The sequence below is a fragment of the Corvus cornix genome, chromosome 3 (genome assembly GCF_000738735.6).
Source record: "Corvus cornix cornix isolate S_Up_H32 chromosome 3, ASM73873v5, whole genome shotgun sequence".
Classification (NCBI taxonomy): domain Eukaryota; kingdom Metazoa; phylum Chordata; class Aves; order Passeriformes; family Corvidae; genus Corvus; species Corvus cornix.
Window position 1 is genome coordinate 18,119,809 of NC_047056.1, and position 17,567 is coordinate 18,137,375.

General features: G+C 43.4%; 1 protein-coding gene across 2 annotated transcripts in view; it reads left to right on the top strand.

Annotated features, from left to right (window-relative positions):
• AIDA (axin interactor, dorsalization associated) overlaps window positions 1-16,716 on the top strand; it is a 29,222-nt gene extending 12,506 nt beyond the window's left edge. The window contains exons 4-11 of one of the 2 annotated variants that reach the window (XM_039570089.1): window positions 60-114; window positions 5,495-5,558; window positions 5,998-6,104; window positions 7,776-7,787; window positions 10,516-10,638; window positions 12,818-12,940; window positions 13,397-13,514; window positions 14,361-16,716. In XM_039570089.1, the coding sequence (XP_039426023.1) occupies window positions 60-114; window positions 5,495-5,558; window positions 5,998-6,104; window positions 7,776-7,787; window positions 10,516-10,638; window positions 12,818-12,940; window positions 13,397-13,514; window positions 14,361-14,457 (699 nt within the window). In that variant the 3' untranslated portion in view covers window positions 14,458-16,716. The remainder of the gene's footprint in view (window positions 1-59; window positions 115-5,494; window positions 5,559-5,997; window positions 6,105-7,775; window positions 7,788-10,515; window positions 10,639-12,817; window positions 12,941-13,396; window positions 13,515-14,360) is intronic. The other variant, XM_039570090.1, reaches the window with a different exon arrangement.
• The last annotated feature ends 851 nt before the right edge of the window (window positions 16,717-17,567 follow it).

The following is a 17,567-nucleotide window of genomic DNA, read 5'->3' on the forward strand; positions in this document are numbered from 1 at the left end:
AGCTCTGTGTGAGAGGAAGGTGTATCCCAAGATCTAACTCTTTCTTTGTACTGTCCTAGTCCACCCAGTCGCAGGATGAGTTTAAGCTTGAGGATCTGAAGAAGTTGGAACCAAGTAAGTGGTATCTTTGTATTTTGAGTGCCATTTATCATGACAATGGAAAACATGACAGCAGCAGGAATACTGACTGACCACACTGCAGTTCAACAGTCATGCTGGGTTTAGGTGCTTCTTCCAAATGTCTGTTACCATGCAGACAAAACTTGATGTGTATTAAGGAATGTAACATGAGTAATTTAAAAGTACAGTAACCCAAATGTTTCAAATAATATATAAGCAATATGGGTGCTGCTAATTTTTGCACAAAATACTATTTTAAGGTATCAGTAGTACATGATACAATTTACCTGCACATTTCTTGTTTGAACTGTGTTTCAACGCTTTGTGGTCTTCCTTCTTGCAGCATGAAATTTATTTTTTCTTTTGAAAATATTTAACTTGTGCTCATGGTAGCCAATCACCTGTCACCTCCCACTGTAATGCAACCAGACCAACGAAGTTGAGAGTCAAAGTGAGGATGTGAGTCAGTCTTTGAAGAGTTTTGTGTGATGTTGTTTTTTCCCAACTGATCCTGGGTCAGTTCTTGGTATGTCAATCCAGAAATAACTTTTTCATATAGGAAGTATCTATTTATCTGCTTCATTTTCCTTCCTGTAACACTGGCTGCTTTGTTCTCAAAGCATCCTTATGATTAGAGCTTCCACATCTAAGCCATATTATTGTGAATATTAATGTTTCTTCAATTCTCAGGGAACAGGAAATGTGGAAGAGCTTCTTTCGTGCTGACAGAAGTTGGTTTTATTTTGCTTATGACACAGTTATAACATTAAGGGGCACGCTGGGGATAAATATGATGGGCAGGCAAGTGTTTTTCCCCTTCATGAGTAGGCTGAACTTCCCTGCAGAGGATCCTGTGGGGAAGCTTGTTAAAAAGTGGAGCATTGAGCTGAGCTTCCTGATATCTCTACCAAAATATAGAATCCAAATGCTTTTATACTATTCCCTGAAAGTGCAAAGTGAGGTGTGTTACAAACTGCTGGGTCTGTGAAGACCATAACTCAGGAAAGGGTTTAACTGGGTGTTGGAATATTCGGTCTTCCTCACTCTACATATTGTATGTCTGGCCTCTGAATCCTCTGACTTGGGATTTTTCTGTATAGATACTGCTGCTCTCTGTTTACAAAGTATTTAAAATGTAATCATTGAATGACTGTGGATTTTAGACTCCATTGTGCAAATGCCCTGTGAGTGACTGAATGTTGGAAGAGAGATGGGAATCCTGTCCAAAATTTAAATTAAGGTGCAACAGTCCTGTTGCTTATCTTGCCCTCCATCAGAGAATTGATTTTTAGCTGTCAAAAAAACTGCTCAGCAGTGTGAAGTGCATTCAGCCCACACCTCCTACAACAAGCAACTATATTAAAACTGAGGAAGAGTGTGTGGCCATCAGTTTTCAAATACACTGAGTTATTTTCCTTGGAGGAGAACGGGTGCTTCTACGACTACAATTGAACATTGATGTTCCTAATGCTGCTGTCTTACTTGGATGGTTCTGGCCTCTTTCTCTCTGAATTGTGCCTTTGTTTTGTGGTTTTTAAGTGTATCTTGAATAGAGTAAATCTTAATCAGGCCAATACCAGCCATTTCATAAAATGCTCCGTGAAGTTGTCAATTTTCTTTTGCATCCCACCAGAAAAAGCTAAAAAAATCTGGGTTGGCAATGCAAATAAGTGATTCCTTTGTTAGGTCAAGCCATTCCATTAGGGTGGAACAAAAACAGCTATTCACACAAAACAGCTATTCACACAATTTGGCTTGTTTTAATTACTTTTGTGCCTGAAGCTGTCAGAATGGTTTTGGTGTTGTTATAACAACCAGGGCCCTTAGATTTACTTTTTTTTCCCTTAATCTTGTGTTGTCGAGTTCTAACTTTTCCTACTTAAGCTTGCATTTCATGCAGCTTGGAAAGTGAAGCAGTTGGCTACTTCTGTTTGTTTATAGGATTTGTCACTGAATAGTTTGTGCTGGAATAATGCTACAGGAGGTTCCATACATACAAATAGTTCTTTTGAGGCTGCACTGTGTGAAGTCATTGTTAACACACTGGATCTCACAAATCCATTTCTTTGTGGAAGCTTATACCAGTATTAGAATTCACAGTACAAATGGAGGGGCTGGGGCATCCCTTGTGCCTAGGTGATAATTATAAGACAAGTGGATACTGAGTTGTACTGGGGAGCCTGGTATCCGAATTATTTTGTCTATTCAAAAAAAAACCCAGTACAGGTATGACAAAAAATCACTGTCACAGAAAATCTAAATGGACAGTGGTCTTTACCAAGTTAATGTGTCCTGGTCTTATGGCCCATGTTGATATTTCTTTTGAAGTCTTTCAAGAAAGAGCCAACTGCTGATAAAATTGGGCTATGAGGATGGTGAAGGGCCTCGAGGGGAAGCCTTATGAGGAGAGGCTGAGGCCAGTTGGTCTGCTCAGCCTGGAGAGGAGGAGGCTGAGGGGAGACCTCATTGCAGTTACAACTTCCTCATGAGGGGCAGAGGAGGGGCAGGCACTGATCTCTGCTCTGTGTGACCAGTGACCGGACCCGAGGGAATGGCCTGGAGTTGTGTTGGGGAGGTTTAGGTTGGATATCAGGGAAAAGTTCTTCACCCAGAGGGTGGTTGGGCACTGGAACGGGCTCCCAGGGCAGTGGTCACAGCACCAGCCTGACAGAGTCCAAGATGCTTTGGGACAACGCTCTCAGGCACATGGTGTGATCCTTGGGGTGTCCTGTGCAGAGCTGGGAGTTGGACTGTGATGATCCTTGAGGGTCCCTTCCAAAAACTCTGGAGATTCTGTGATTTTATGCAAATCAAAGGGACATTTGTCCAATGTCACAAAAGAAAGGGCAACTTCTGCACAAGAGCTGCAGAACAGTATTTTTAAAAGATCTCTGTTGGGAATGCAGCAGAGATGGAGGCCATGATGCTGGGATCTACTGATTAGTTGCACTCGTGGAGAATTTTCCGTGAATCACGTTCTCGAGCAGCAACATTACAGAGGGGAACGGCTCTTTCTCCCAGAGGTGATTGTGTTTTTCAAAACAAAACAGAGATCCAAAAAAGCCCAAACCAACCTTTTAAAGCTTGGATGTCTTACACAGCATTACAAGGGAGATTCCTGTTCCTATTAACCTAATTTTTTTTCCTGTGATCTGGTATTTTTATTTGAATCAACTGAAGCTCACACTTGTGGTAGATGCAGAGAGGATTTTCCTTTTCCTCAAAATTTTATTGCTTAGCTTTTTCTTAGTGGCTTTGAATAAGTATTTCACCAGGCTGAGTGTGGTGGACCTGCTGCTTATCCTGTTGATCTTTAAAGGAGCACTTAAATTGCTGTGTTACAACTTTGCAAAGTTATTTGCCACTGGTGATGAGACAAGAATTGAAAGCATTTTAAAAACTTGAGCCACGGCTTTGTGCACCAAAAGGTGACAGGTTCTGCTTCTGAGCTGAACATTCAGCACCACATTTGCTCCCGGCAGGACAGGGGTGCTCAACCTCGGGCAGCAGCAGGATTTTAGGTGCTGTAGAGCTGTTTCCTCTTGCATGTGCTCATGTCAGCGGAGCACTTCGGGCCCTCTAGTGATGCCTGAGGTGAATTACTAGGAGGGTTTTTTCAGGGGCTGCTCCTAAGAGGAGCTGGTCACTAGAAAAGTGGAGTCTAGCACTTAGCAACCTTTGGAAAGTGGGAGGAGAGCTACTGTGACTCCTGTCTCTTCTGTATAATGTGCCTATGATCTGTAAGAGATCTCACTTCACTGAGGTTTTTCTCCTGGGGTAGTTTCACTTTCTGTTTCTGCTGTGATGTAGCTCTGTGAGAGCAGGGGAATTCTGAGAGTGAGAAAAATCCCCTTCTTTTCCTGAACCTCAGCAGTACTGGAAGGTGACTGCTGTTGATCAGCTGCTTTTCTGGTGGGAAGTGGTTGTGATTCTTCAGATTCATGTTGAGATCTGCATTACTGGTGCCTCAGAGCGAAGTTTTTGGAGAGAGAGACATGGCATTGGTTTTGTCTCTCATCGCAGCTCTGACTGAAAGCACTTTAAACCTTTCTCTGTATTTGTGTATTGTGTCTGGCTGGGATCAGGCAGTGCTTAACCTCTCATGTCATAGCACAGAAATCAGAAAAAAAATCAGTATGAGTAAAGACTGGAAAGACTTTTTGGTTTCTTTATAGTTTCCCAGAGGGATACTTTATTCTTAAAGCATTCAGATGGTGTCTGGTAAGCTAATGCAGGAGCCCAGGCTGGGTGATGGGAATGTGAAGGCAGACAGGGAAGCTCTCCTGCACTGGCTGAGTTGTAGTGTGCTGAGGCAGAGGGGCCTGGCAATGGCTCCTTAAGCATAACTGCTATTTAAGTACCTCTTGGTATTTGTGTAATCTGAACATTGTTTGAAAAGAGTTTTGTTCTCATTCAGTACTCCTAAGGGGAGGATTCCTGTGCTCTGAGAGCTCTTACTGCAAAGTGAAGCTCTGTTAGAGGACTCAGGAGTTTTTTCCTCTCTGTTCCTCCTACCAGTCTGGGATACTCATTGTCTGGTAGGAGAGTGCCTCTCCTTGCAGGTGTTCTCTTGTAAATTTTTAGGCCCTTTAGCTATCATGAAATGCTTATTTCTTTCACATGTTTTTGGCAGTTTCTCTTTCACTGGTAGATGTGTTTGGTAATGGCAGATAAAGTTGGGATTACTAAAATGTGAGTAAGTTTCCAATATAAATAGCAAAGCCGTTCTCCATGGAATGCTGAAGGTATAGGCAATGTCTCTGGAGCTTGGTGCCCAGGTATTGCACATTATTTCTCCTGAATTTCACCAATCTGCCCAGACATCCGAGGGCAGATAAAAAGAAAAACAAACAAAGCCATCACCACCAAAGAAAACCCCCAAAACACATGACTGAAGAAGCAGAAAATGTCACCAAAGCTTCGTGTTATCAGCACAGTTGGTCTCCCATGGCGGCTGCCTGAGTGTGCACCCACGTCAGCTCTGGAGATTTCAGTCTGTGTGGAGCTGATGGCAGTAACACCACCACCTGCTCTCAACAGCCACCAAAGATTGCTGCCCTCACCTCGGGGCTGCAGCTTTTTCTCATGAAGATTCTGGTTGTTGCCATGTTCATCTTCCCCGTGTGAGTGTGGTAGTGGTCTTGTGCTGCAGTTGCAGTTCAACCTGTCTGAATGTTACTGTGGTAGTTTTGATCACAGCTGTGCTGGTTTTTAAAATATGAGAGAAGAGGGGTGTTTTTTGTATGATCTGATTATTTTAAAAATTATTATTATTTGTGTGTGAAGATGCTGTGAGAATGGACATAGCTGTGCAAAGCAGTAGAATTAATGCTGATTTATGAGTATGGATTTTTATTTTTTCCCTTCTCTGCAGTCTTAAAGAATATCCTCACTTACAATAAGGAGTTCCCCTTTGATGTTCAGCCTGTCCCACTCAGGTAAGAGAGAACTTCTTGGACATCACTTCATGTACAGATATGTACTTGAAAGGGAGTACCTGGTGTGCACCTGAAACACATTTCTAGAGCCATCTGCTTGCCAGACTACTTTGTGTAAACTGGTTAAAAGAACTTCTGAATTCTGTTTGTCTCAGTATCACTAAAAACCAAGACCATGCTTTTGGTAAAATCAGTACTTGGTACATCCCTACATCTCTCTGAAATTTCCAGTATTGTCTCCTGTTTTTAGGCTCTGTGCTTTCTGTTGGTCTGAGCTCCTGCAGTCTCTGTCAGAGAATGTAGGTAGAGATAGAAATTAAGAAGTATGAAAGGACATTAAAGAGTGTTGTCCCTGCTCTATACTCAGATGCTGGCTTGTGAATTGACAGCCAGGTGGTGAGTGAGTGTTGATTCATTTCTTCTTTCTTGTGTTTTACAGGAAGATTTTAGCACCTGGAGAAGAGGAACACTTGGAGTTTGAGGAAGATGATGAGGAAGGAGGAGCTGGAGCAGGGTCTCCAGACTCTTTTCCTGCTAGAGTTCCAGGTAGGGGCGCTAGCCTTGCCATGCCAGCCTCTGTAGCTTCTCTGAGAAGCCTCTTTTTCCACCTGTAATTTGAAAAGCTTGGGTGGGGAGCTATAGGCTCATGCAAACAAACCCTAATGCTGTATTGGACAACCAAAAGGGTGGCCAGTGATTTTTTTTCTCAGCAAACAGTATCTTACTGTGAAACAGTTGTATGGAGAACTTGTGAGGGTGGTACTATCTACCTTAAATAATTAGCCTTTATTCCTGACTCAAACTCAGTATTTTCTTCCCATGCACTTTCTTAACTATGTGAAGTGTTTCAAATGTGTTCAAATGTAAATTGTGGCAATGTTTCTCCTGCAAGAAGCAGCACATCCTCCTAGAGGTGTGATAAGTTGTTGCTGGTTATTTTTGTGTGGTGTTTTTCAGTGAGACAGTGGCTTAGAGTGAAGCCAAGCTCTGAGAGGACAAAGGGGGGTTTTGATTTTCATAGCTTTAGTCCTTGTCCATGTGAAAGCACTTGTAGAACTGGATATACCTACAGAGAGGGTCTTCCTGTAGTTTCAGGTTTTGACAATTTAGATGTTGCAACAGAGGTTCTCTAGGTCCCTGGTGTAATTTCTTTGCAGAAGAAACAAGTTTCTAGTTCCAGAGCTGGCTAGCAAACTTTGTATTTCAGGAATGAGATAACAAGTAAGGAAACCAGTACTGAAATTATGGTCAGAAGAGCTGGGGTGTTGCATTACTGATGCCTGGAGAAAACAGATGATATTCAGATATGATCCCAAGCTCAGTGCTGAATGTGGTCCCTGCAGGCTGTACTGATGTGGACATGCACATTCTACACCTGTTTATGCCAAGCTCCCAAACAGGCCATAATATATGGTGCTACTGATTACTGACATTTGCTGTCTTGATCCTTGTTATTCACCATGATAAATCCATTTATGGAGGTGCCTTCTGTCTATCCCAAGCACAGCACAGAGACCTTGAGTCGGTGGTGGTGGATCAACAAGGCTGTGACCTTTGCCACAGTGCCAACAGTTAGCTCTGCAACCCATCAGAGCTGTGTGCATGTAGTGGACGTAGAAGCTGTGTATGGGCTTAAGAAAGAGTGTAAGTAGGTGATAAGCAGGCTGAGTTTACAGTTAAATCATTTTCAAAGAAGGAGAGTAGCCAAGTTGGAAAGAGGAGAGGTTTGGGGCTTATACTTTCTTACAGAAATACTCCTCAGTAAGATCATGCTTTTAAGAGGAGGTGAGAGCAACTTGTGACTGCTGTTTTTACATTGCCATCTACTTAACAGACTGCATATGTGACTTTTCTGAGCTACTTTTTCCACATTAAGGTAAATGTCCTCATAACTACAATAATCTAAATCTCTAAGGTGGTTTTGTACTATGTGTTTCCCCACTGGATGTAAATACTGTGGTGTTTCTTACCTGATTGGAGGTTGGTCTGTTGCTCTTCCCTGGGTGATGAGGCTCAAACAAAAGCAGTTTTCAGCCCTGGGGTGAGTCTTATGAGTAAAGTGAATTTTGCCTATCAAATTGACAGAGTTATGTTGCACTCCTTGCTTTGATGTGCCTTTAATCCATAGTGTGTGACTGTACTGTCTAACTGACCATGGTCTTGTCTTCTCCATGCATGGCTTCATCGTTATCACATTGCCCCATTCATCTAACCCAGGAGCCAACAAAGGTATGAGAACCTTTTAGTATGTACAGTAATTTCTGTGATCATGTTCATGTAGCTGTGGTCTTCTTCATGCAGCTCTTAGTGCCAACCCTCACAACACAATTTTTGGTAACAGTCACAGTACTGGGCATCTATCTATTGGTCTTCATTTGTCTTCAGTACGAGGAAAAGGGAAGGCCATGTTTGTTGATTCAAACAGCTCTCTAGAAGTCCTGCTGTACTAATGAAGAGGTTCTGAGTTGGGGTGTAGCCAAGAGTAGGTGTGTAGCTGGATTTTATTTACTGGAATACATATTTTATGGGAAATCTTACAAAGAGTATTTGTGTAGTTGGACTTCTGCGCTGTGTGGAGCTGAACTGAGCAATGGCTTGCCGCCTCTAACAGCAAAGGTTTCCTGCCTTTCTCCTGGTTATATATGACTTTACTCCAGTCCTGTGCTCTTCTGTGATCCATCTCACCTTGTGAGCCCAGCAGGAGACTTGTCACTTTTTCCCCTTTCTCTGAACGGGATTTGGGAGGGGAGGGCCTGAATGTCTGTGTCTCAGCTGCTGTGGGCTGCTGGCCCACTGTCTGTCTCTGGAACCCACTTGGAGGAGGACACTTCCTTCCTTGCAGGTGCTCCCGGCCCCCTCTGGCAGAGATGCCCTGTGGTTGTGTGTGGTGTGGCTGCAGCTCTCTCCTGAAAGGCCTCAGTGTGAGCCTGCTCAGGGCCCAGGCCGTGTGGCAGACAGCGGGTGGTGCCCAGCCCAGGAAGGCTGTACCACAGAGCGGGCACTGTCACCTCCTGGGGCTGCTGTGTGAAGTGGCTGCAGAGGCTCCAGCACAGGCCTGCCTGGGGCTGTGGCTCACATGAGACAGGCTACAGTCAGCTACTCTAGTCCACTGCTGGCTTGGCTGTTCCTCCTGCTGGGGCAGGAAGGAAACAGTGTTCCTTGGATACTCTGTCCTACTGTTCTCTTGTCTCCTGGAAGTGAGCTTGACTCTTCTGTCCATTGCAACTCTGCAATTTTACACATTCTGGAAAGCATTCTTCAAGAATAATTTCTCTTAAGCCACTGTTTTTATAATAAATTCCAGGCTGAGGCATCTTTCAGGTGATATTTCTATCAAGTATCACATCACTTAGTCCGTTGGAGTGATGGACAGGAAAGCTGAAGGCTACATTTGGTCCTGGCTCTTGAGGCCCATGCTGCTTTTAGGAGACAACTGAGAGATGGTGGAGCAAAGTTTTGTGCCAAAGAGAATGCAGGCTTGCTTCTGCCTTCACTTAGATTGAAATAAGAACTCTATCTTTGAGCAACTCTTCAGGAAAGACAGCAAGATTAACTAGAGCATGTGCTGCTTTGCAGAAATGAGGGATCTCTACTAAGTTTGCTCTCTAACATTTCTCCCACTGCAGTCAGAAGCCTGTCCCATGCTCAGAACACTGGGCTGTGTCTGCTGTGCTGTGTTGGGAGGTGTCTGCAGACACAGTGCTTTGGAGGCCCTGAGTCTCCTCAGGACAGGAAATATAGAAACATGCAGCATCAGAGATGGGAATGTGATCCTGAGAGGGTGCATGTGATCCTGAGTCTTGCATGTGATCCTGAGAGGGTGATTGGATGTGGGAACACTCAGGAAATCTTGCTGAAGCTGTGCCTGTAGTTCTCAGAGCAGAATGTAAGGTCCCCTCTTGCAAAGCCAGTCTCTCATAGGACAAAATCTTTGTGGTTCCCCAGCTCCTCAAGCAGAAGAGAGGAAAAAATTGTGTCAAGAAAAAACCCATATTGGATTTGTCAAAGGAAATTATTATGTTGTTTAGTGCTCAAGCCTTAGGATAACTTATTTTTTTCATTAGAAAAGCAAAACTTTGATTCAAACTTGCTCATGAGCCTGAACATTTTCTGTCCTGGTGCTTGTTCATCCAATAGGGGAGAGGGGCTTGAAGTGTGCTGGTTTTTGCTAAATTCAGCATGAAATAACCTACTCCATGTTTGATGACAGAATATCGTGACTTTTAGGGAGTTTGAACAGTCTGGATTTCTTGCCAGCTGCACTGTCTTCCTCAGCACTGTGAGGATTCATTTATACTGACCACCAGGTTTTGATGCTAAATGTTCTTGATGCAGAGCTGGGAACTCCTTCCTTCAGGCAGAAGGGAACTGAGGGGATGCAAACTCTTATTTTTTTTTTCCCCCCCTTAAGCAGAAGCCAGTAGAGCTTACTTAAGAATCAATTTTCTGGTTTCCTTTTGTACTGTGGGATTTGCAACGATGCCATTTTCCTCCTTAATCTCCCAGTCTAAATGTTCAACGTGAAGCCAAGTCATGTTCAGTGGGGTGGGACTCCTAATCAAGTGTCTGAACCTCCTGCAACTGCAGATTGAATCCAGCCTCCCAAATTTAACTCTCAAAAATGATACCAAGTGAGTTCCTTGAGTGGGTTATTCCACATGACAGCAAGAAATAACACTTTAAACAATGCTCCCCTCTATTCTTATGGCACTAGTTTTTTATCAGTTGATTCGACTTGAGGCAGTCTTGGGTTTTTTGGGGGGGGCTTTGAAATTTGTCAAATGATGTTTGGTGTCTGTGCACACAGACATTCCCATGGTGCTGTGTTCTATTGGGATATGAATCTTTGGAGTTTGTACCCCCTAAGAACAGCATCTTCCATGAGAGAAGATGGGACAAGCAAAGCCTCTGCTGTGAGATGACACCAAGGGTTAATAATATGCTTTACTCTTTCCAGGTACTTTATTGCCCAGATTGCCATCTGAACCCGGGATGACATTACTCACCATCAACATAGAGAAAATTGGTCTGAAAGATGCTGGGCAGTGCATTGATCCTTACATCACAGTCAGTGTAAAGGGTAATGATTTCTGTTCTGCCTCCTCAGTGCTGCTTTGGAGAGAGTGCATTTTCTGAAAGCTCTATTGATTTTTCAGCCTGCCAGGAAAAACGTTTGTTGGTAGTTCTATTGTGGATTTAGGGCTTCTGCTTTAATCACGGGTGGAAAAACTCTGTATTTGAGAGCTACTGGGAGGTGAATTCTGCAGGATACGCTCCTCTCTGTGCACTCAGGGGTGCCTGTCCCTGCTGAGAGCTGAGTGACTTTGCCCTACTTCTCTGCCATGACTTCTGCAGCTGACTCCTGAGTACAGATCTTCTTGGACTGTGTGTACTCCCCACACATACTGGTCTCCAGGCTTTCTGGAGATGGGGAACCATGGCCCACTGACTCCATTCTTGCCCTCTCATTCAACTAATTTTGTAGTACTACAAATATAATCTTACCAGGGCTTGAGGTCTAGAGGAATGGGTATGAAGCTGGGAAGCAAAGCTTGCAAATGAAATAAAATAAAAGTGTTAGCCTGGCTAGTGAAATGCTTTGGCCAAAGCCTGGTGGGCTGAGAGCCTCCATAAATCTGGAAGAACCTCTCTCTCTGTCAGTCCAGGATAGGCAATGTTAGGATTTCTCTGTTTCAGATGGTAACATAGTTGGTGTCTTTTAAGGCTGAGATTTTTTTGGTATTCACACTCTTTCTAGTGGAAGTATCTGTCCCCCATTTTGCATTTCTTAGCAGGAAGCCCCTGTAGTCAAAACTGCTTACCCTTGCCTTGTTCTGCTTTACTTCAGCTTCTCTTTACAATCTTTGTAGGAGTTAGATTTTTTTTTTTGTTTATCATGTAAAAATCTGTAGCTGAGCCAATATCCTCTTGTTATTATCAGTTGTGATAATGACCTTGTATGCGTCCTCTTGAGATGTGCTATTGGATATTAAATGTAGGGATGAAACACTTGTCAGATGTGTGATCAGTGCTTCCTCCACCAGACGTCCTCTGGCACAGGGGAAGGATCAGTTATCAAACGTCCCTTGAATACTTATCAGGGCTTTTAAAACAAACATTCCTTGTTCCTTGCCACTGAAGTGTTTGTCTCATTGCACACTGCTAAAACTGCTGCTGTAGCTCTCATTTCCCTTCTGGAGCTAAGGGAGACTCTGTGTTGCTGGGCTTGCTTTCCCAACAAGTCTCTCTGTTAACATGAGGCTCCCTGTTTCCAAACTCATTGGAAATGGTGTGGCTGCCAAGTAATGAGGTAGAAACTAGGATCAAGAAGTGAGTGTGTGGGCAGGGTATGCCTGAGTCTGCTAATGGTGTCTTTTGATACTGCTATTTCTCAAAGTTTTTGGTCAGGAAAAGTATCTCTGAAGACTCATTTTGTCACTGTTAGGAGTCTAAGGACACTTAGTAGCTGATTTCCTTGGTTCTAAACCAAGCTGCTTTTCTGCAGGTTTGGAGAGAGGTTTGTTCCCGATGCAGCATTGGCAATCCCAGCCCATGCCCTGGATGACGGGAATCACTGGTGCTCCAGGGCCTCAGCCTGTGCTCCAAGCACAACGTGTGCATTCCATATCTGTAATCTTGGCCACATCATTAGCAACTTCCTCTGCCAGAGGGAAAGGGATCGGGAATGAGAGGAAAGACAGTAAGAGGACAAATGTACCCCTGGAAACAGCAGAGGCTTAGTGAGAAACAATATTGGCTGTGCCACACCAGCACAACCAGGGGCTGGTGCTGAGAGCTGGAGTCCATCCCATGGCCCTGCAATGCCTCTGTGGAAAACCCAAGAGGAATAATGCTTGTTGTGTCTAGGGACAAAGCAGGGCATACACAGGATGTGTGAGCTGTGCCCTGCAGACCCTGTGTGGAAGGCAGCCTTTGGTGTGTATCCCACTTGGGCTGGAGCTTTGCTGCAGTCCTGTGTGCACAGGAAAGGGAATCTTTTGGTGACAGCAGAAAGAAATGCCCTCTTTAAAAGAGGGGTAATTCCTTTTTTTATCTGAAATATTGCCAGAACTTTAGCTGCTTTCATGTTGTAATCAAAAAGAAAAGGGATATGATTTCCCCTTTTTTAGGTTTTGTGGAAATAGCCAGGTGTGCGTGAACTTCTTCTGGCAGGATTAGGAGAGACTTGTAAATCTCTTAAAGCTGAACCTTAAAGTCTGAGAAGCTTCTGCCATTCTCATGCTGTTTCTTTCCTGCAGATTTGAATGGGATAGATCTGACTCCTGTGCAAGATACTCCTGTGGCTTTGAGGAAGGAGGACACATATGTCCATTTTAATGTGGACATCGAGATTCAGAAACACATTGAAAGACTAACAAAAGGTATGTGGTACCAGAGACCTGAAACAGGGCCCAGGAGCTTTGGGAGCACAGACACTGGGCTGCTCCTGAGCTGGTGCTGCAGGGCTCAAGATCCAGACAAGGATAAAAATAGACCTTTGCATCCTGTCCCTTTCAAATTGGTCACTGGGATGGCTTGCAGGCAAGGGAGAAATGAAAAGAGATAAAAACAGAGCAGTGTGCTCTGCTACACAGGTATTGAGCTGCTTTATCACCTGCTTAGTCATTGGTACCTGGGTGTGAGCAATGGAGTGAAGAGTTTAAGCTGTTGAGAGTGTGATGGGCATTGTAAGAACACGATGTAGCTTTTGAGTAAATAACAGAAGTGTTGGAGATAATTCCCTTCAATTTAAGTAGAGCAACTTAATGGCAGATAAGTTTTCAGATAACTCTTACCCATAATTGCTAACTTTTCTATTCAACAATTTTTCCCTCCAGGTGCAGCTATTTTCTTTGAATTCAAACACTACAAGCCTAAGAAAAGGTTTACTAGCACCAAGTGCTTTGCTTTCATGGAGATGGATGAAATTAAACCTGGGGCAATTGTTATAGAACTGTAAGTGACTCACAGTTATGGATGACAATGACAGAGGAAATGAACCAGCCTTCAGTTACAATGTGTGGCTTGTTGCATTAAGGAAGGTTTCTTGGACTCATTAGATTGACTTCCTTAAAGAATACTTTAATAAAAAGGGGAAGATAAAATGCTTTTAGGCAAGTAAGATGGTTAGACTCTTCTCAGAAACTAGACCTGTTTCCAAATAAAATGCTGGTGTTAGTAATTTAATTTTGTATGAATTTAATGAAGTCTGTAGGGGAGATTTTAATTTGGAGTTTAGCCTGAGTGTCAGATCTGATATATTTTAAAAAATAATCAACTCATTCTTTTGGTACAGAACTTCTGTAAAGGAAATCTGATTTGAGGCATGAGGTACCGATTTGCAATTAAGTTTATGAACATTTCAAAGTAGTGTTGAGTGGTCATGGTGTGCATCCTCCCCTTGCTGAGTGGCTGAAGGTCTGAGGGAGGGGTTTGGTTTTTTATTCAAGAAAAGGGTGAATCTTGCAATTCTTGGAAGAGTGCTTAGTCTGTGCTAGCTTGGAGTACTTCTGAAGTACTGAGTAGCCGATACTGGGTCTCTCCTACAATCCAGAGTATTATGTTGGGAATCTCCTTACGAAAATATTAAGTTCATTTACTTCATATTGAAATTTTTCTCCTGTAAAAATCATCATCCAGAGAAAATACCATTTCTTCATTATTGTTGCTTCCAGCAAGCCTTGTCAGATGTATTTAAAAGATGAGGGTAATAAGATCTGTACAGGATGAGCTTTCTAGATTGCTTTCATCCTCCTGCACAGCCATTAGCGCTTGGATTAATGCACTTTCTTGTGGTTACAGGTACAAAAAACCCACTGACTTTAAAAGGAAGAAATTGCAACTGTTGACCAAGAAACCACTTTACCTTCACCTCCATCAAACATTGCACAAGGAATGACCCCAGTTGTGAGACCTCTGTGAACTGAACCACAAGTCCTGGTAGCTGTGTAGTAGCCTTAGGCTCCGAGGGGCGGGAAGACGACTCTGTTCATGCCAGTAGGTCACACGGGACCATCACCCACTGCACAGCACTACTTCAGGGGCAGGGACAAGCCCACCATGCAAGTGCAAGATTTTTTTCAGTAACTTCTAGCTACAGGTTTTTCCAAGAGCCCTGATATAGGTTGACTGCTTTTCCTAAGTTTGCTGTTCATCACTTTTTATCTTTAAGCGTTATTCTCCTTTTGCCTCAAGCTCCCCCTGAGGATGGAGAATGCCCCTTTGCCAAACCTGCAGCAATAAAGATGTGGCAGGCCTACTAACTGTTTACACTGCTGTGCTATTGTAGTTCCTCTCATCTGCATTTCAGAGTCCTCTGGAGTGGGCAGGGTGAAAGAAGACTGGGAGAAGGACGAGGTGGGCTGGGAAGGAGCTTGAGGTACTGCAAGTGCTTTGAAGTGAGGGAGAGGAGAATGCGGGTCAGGTGGGTGGCCACAAGTCCCTGTGGTCGGGTCAGGAGGAGGACAACTGCAGATGAGAACACTGAACTATGATTTTACAGCCCTGCCTGAGTTTTGAATACATGTTACAATCCTTGCAATCACTGTTACTCCCTACTAGAGCTGTTACTTTCTGTATCTTGTCACAGAATGGTTTGCAAAGGTGGGTGGGGGATAGAGAGGCCTTCTCCAGGGCTTTGTCCTGGTGGCAGTGGGCATTTTGCCATTTCAGTGACAGCAGGACAGGCCCTCAGTGTTGAAGTGTCATTTTTCCAGAGCTTTGTATAAAGTAGGTCTGGCTAGCAGGCTGACCCACCTTTTACATGAAACTGCTGTTCTTATGGAAACTGATTGTATGCAGTTTTCTGCATATTTTGTGCAAGTCTGGAAACTTACTCAAAAAAATTACCTTTTTATGTAAGTAGATAGGATTATCATTTATTTTCTATATTTTTGATTTGGTGTGTAATAAGCTGCAGGACATTGGCTTATTGTGACACACTTGCATTCACCTTTTGACCTGAAAAAGGGACAGAAGTAGAACCCAGTCAAATCTTTCATATATTTGCGTGGATATTTAATATGATACTTTATGGTTTGATAAACTTCTTGCATATCTAACTAGTGCCTGAATACTCTGCTATGCTAACTGAAGACCCAGCTCCCAAACTAGTGTCAATTATTTTTAACAGCCTGGATGCAGGTGTATCATCCGTTCCTCTTTTCTGTCACCTCACCCCAAGATGTTACATCATGTGTTAAGGGAAGGGATGTTACTTTTCTTCATGCTGTTTGTCTTTCTCCACTCAGCTGTTCAGCATTTTTAGCTTTACCATGTTGATTAGGATAAAAAGCTGGTTTTGAATGTCCTAATCTTCTTGCCTTTCTTTGCTCTGGTATAACTAGGGATGACATTATTTAGGTGTTACAACAGAAGTCAGCAACACTTGCTCTAATTCCACTGCTGGTTGGAGGGGAAAAAGGGCAGGTGAAATATCCTGGTTATGGGTCTTTACAATACCCCACTGGTTCTAAAGCTGATGGGTGACTATCAAGATATCCCTGTGAGTTATGGAAACACCTCTGAATGCAGCATTCTGGACACCAGACTAAAGGAGGATACCTACACTGATAAAAACCAAATACAAATCATCCTCTGAACTCTGCAGAAGGACAGAGCAAAGCGTTAGTATGGGGTTGTAAATAAATCTGAGCTTGGCCCATTTACCTGGCAGTCGCCCCTGGCTGGCTCAGAACTTGTTCTGACCAAGGAACTGCAGGCACTGAGTGGCCCCGCAGAGTGGAAGGGCTGGTTCTGGAGTTCAGTCCAGCCCTGCCATCCAGGGTAAGCACTGCAGTTGAGTGTGTGGGTCTAAGGTGACTCCTGCTGCATCCAGAGGGAGATTCCATCCAACTTTTAAGTTCTTACTGTTAGCTGGGATGGGCAAGAGAGAGGAGACAGTGAGCACCACAAAGGCTTGTATGGGGAAGGAAAGATCCTGAACTTAGAGAACTTGACTTTCAATCATGGATGTTCATCAATGTGTCATCAGCCACCCTGCAAACTGAAATATTGTCCCTTGAAAGTACAAACCCATCGTTTCTGCTGCTTACCTGGACCCTTCCCCAGCTTGTAGATGTCTGTATTAATGCCAGTTATATGAAATGTCAACTTTGAAGTATTTTTGTTAAATACACAAGTAGAGCTTTGTATTTAACTGATTGTGAATTCATGTCTGTTGAGTGTGAAATACCATTTTTAAAGTTGCTTCTATCCCTTGCCTTTTTTCTGTGAACTGTCCCACTGCCAGCACTGCTGCTGCACACACCAAAGGCTTTGGGATTGTTTTATGCTTCAGTGATGTTCCAGCTTGTCTTTCATCTGAAATCTAAAGCTTTACACTTGTACTGTAAGAATGTAACACCTAGATGGCAATTTTAATGGCTGCTTGTACTCTGGCAGTAAAGCTGTAATGGCCTCCCAGTAGGGTTTTTTATTATTCTGCATTGTTTTCCTTTTTTCCTCCCTCAGGCTGCCTTTTGTACAGTGCACTTGTGAGAAACCTTACTCACCGAGACAGTCAAAGGCCTGGTGTTCCAAATACTTGCACTAACACTTGAACTGCAAGTGTGGGGTGTGTTTTGAAAATTATTCAGTGTTGGTAGCTGCAGTAGAGGTTTACATGGTTTCACAGCCCCACTCTGCTTTACAGAAAGATGCTACTTTCTTTTCTGATGGAAGAAAAAAGGCTCTCCAAGTCCAGCCTTCCTGTTAAAGAAGTTCAATTGCTCTTAACCCTGAGAAAGATGAAAACTCAGCTCTCAAACTTTGCTTGATGCTGCAAAGTGCTCTCAAAAGCAGAAAGCAATTTGGGAAGTTCTGAGTTTCTCTAGTGGAGAGGCACTGCAGAAACACAGGTCAATTCCACAACTTCATCAAGGTTTCCAGCTCTGGAAGCTGTATCCTCCTTGGTCCTCATTACATGAAGCAAGTCCATATTGTGTCAGAGTAGATCAGCATGAGGGTAACATGGTCATTACCCTGCAGCAGAATTAATTTGGCCTCGAT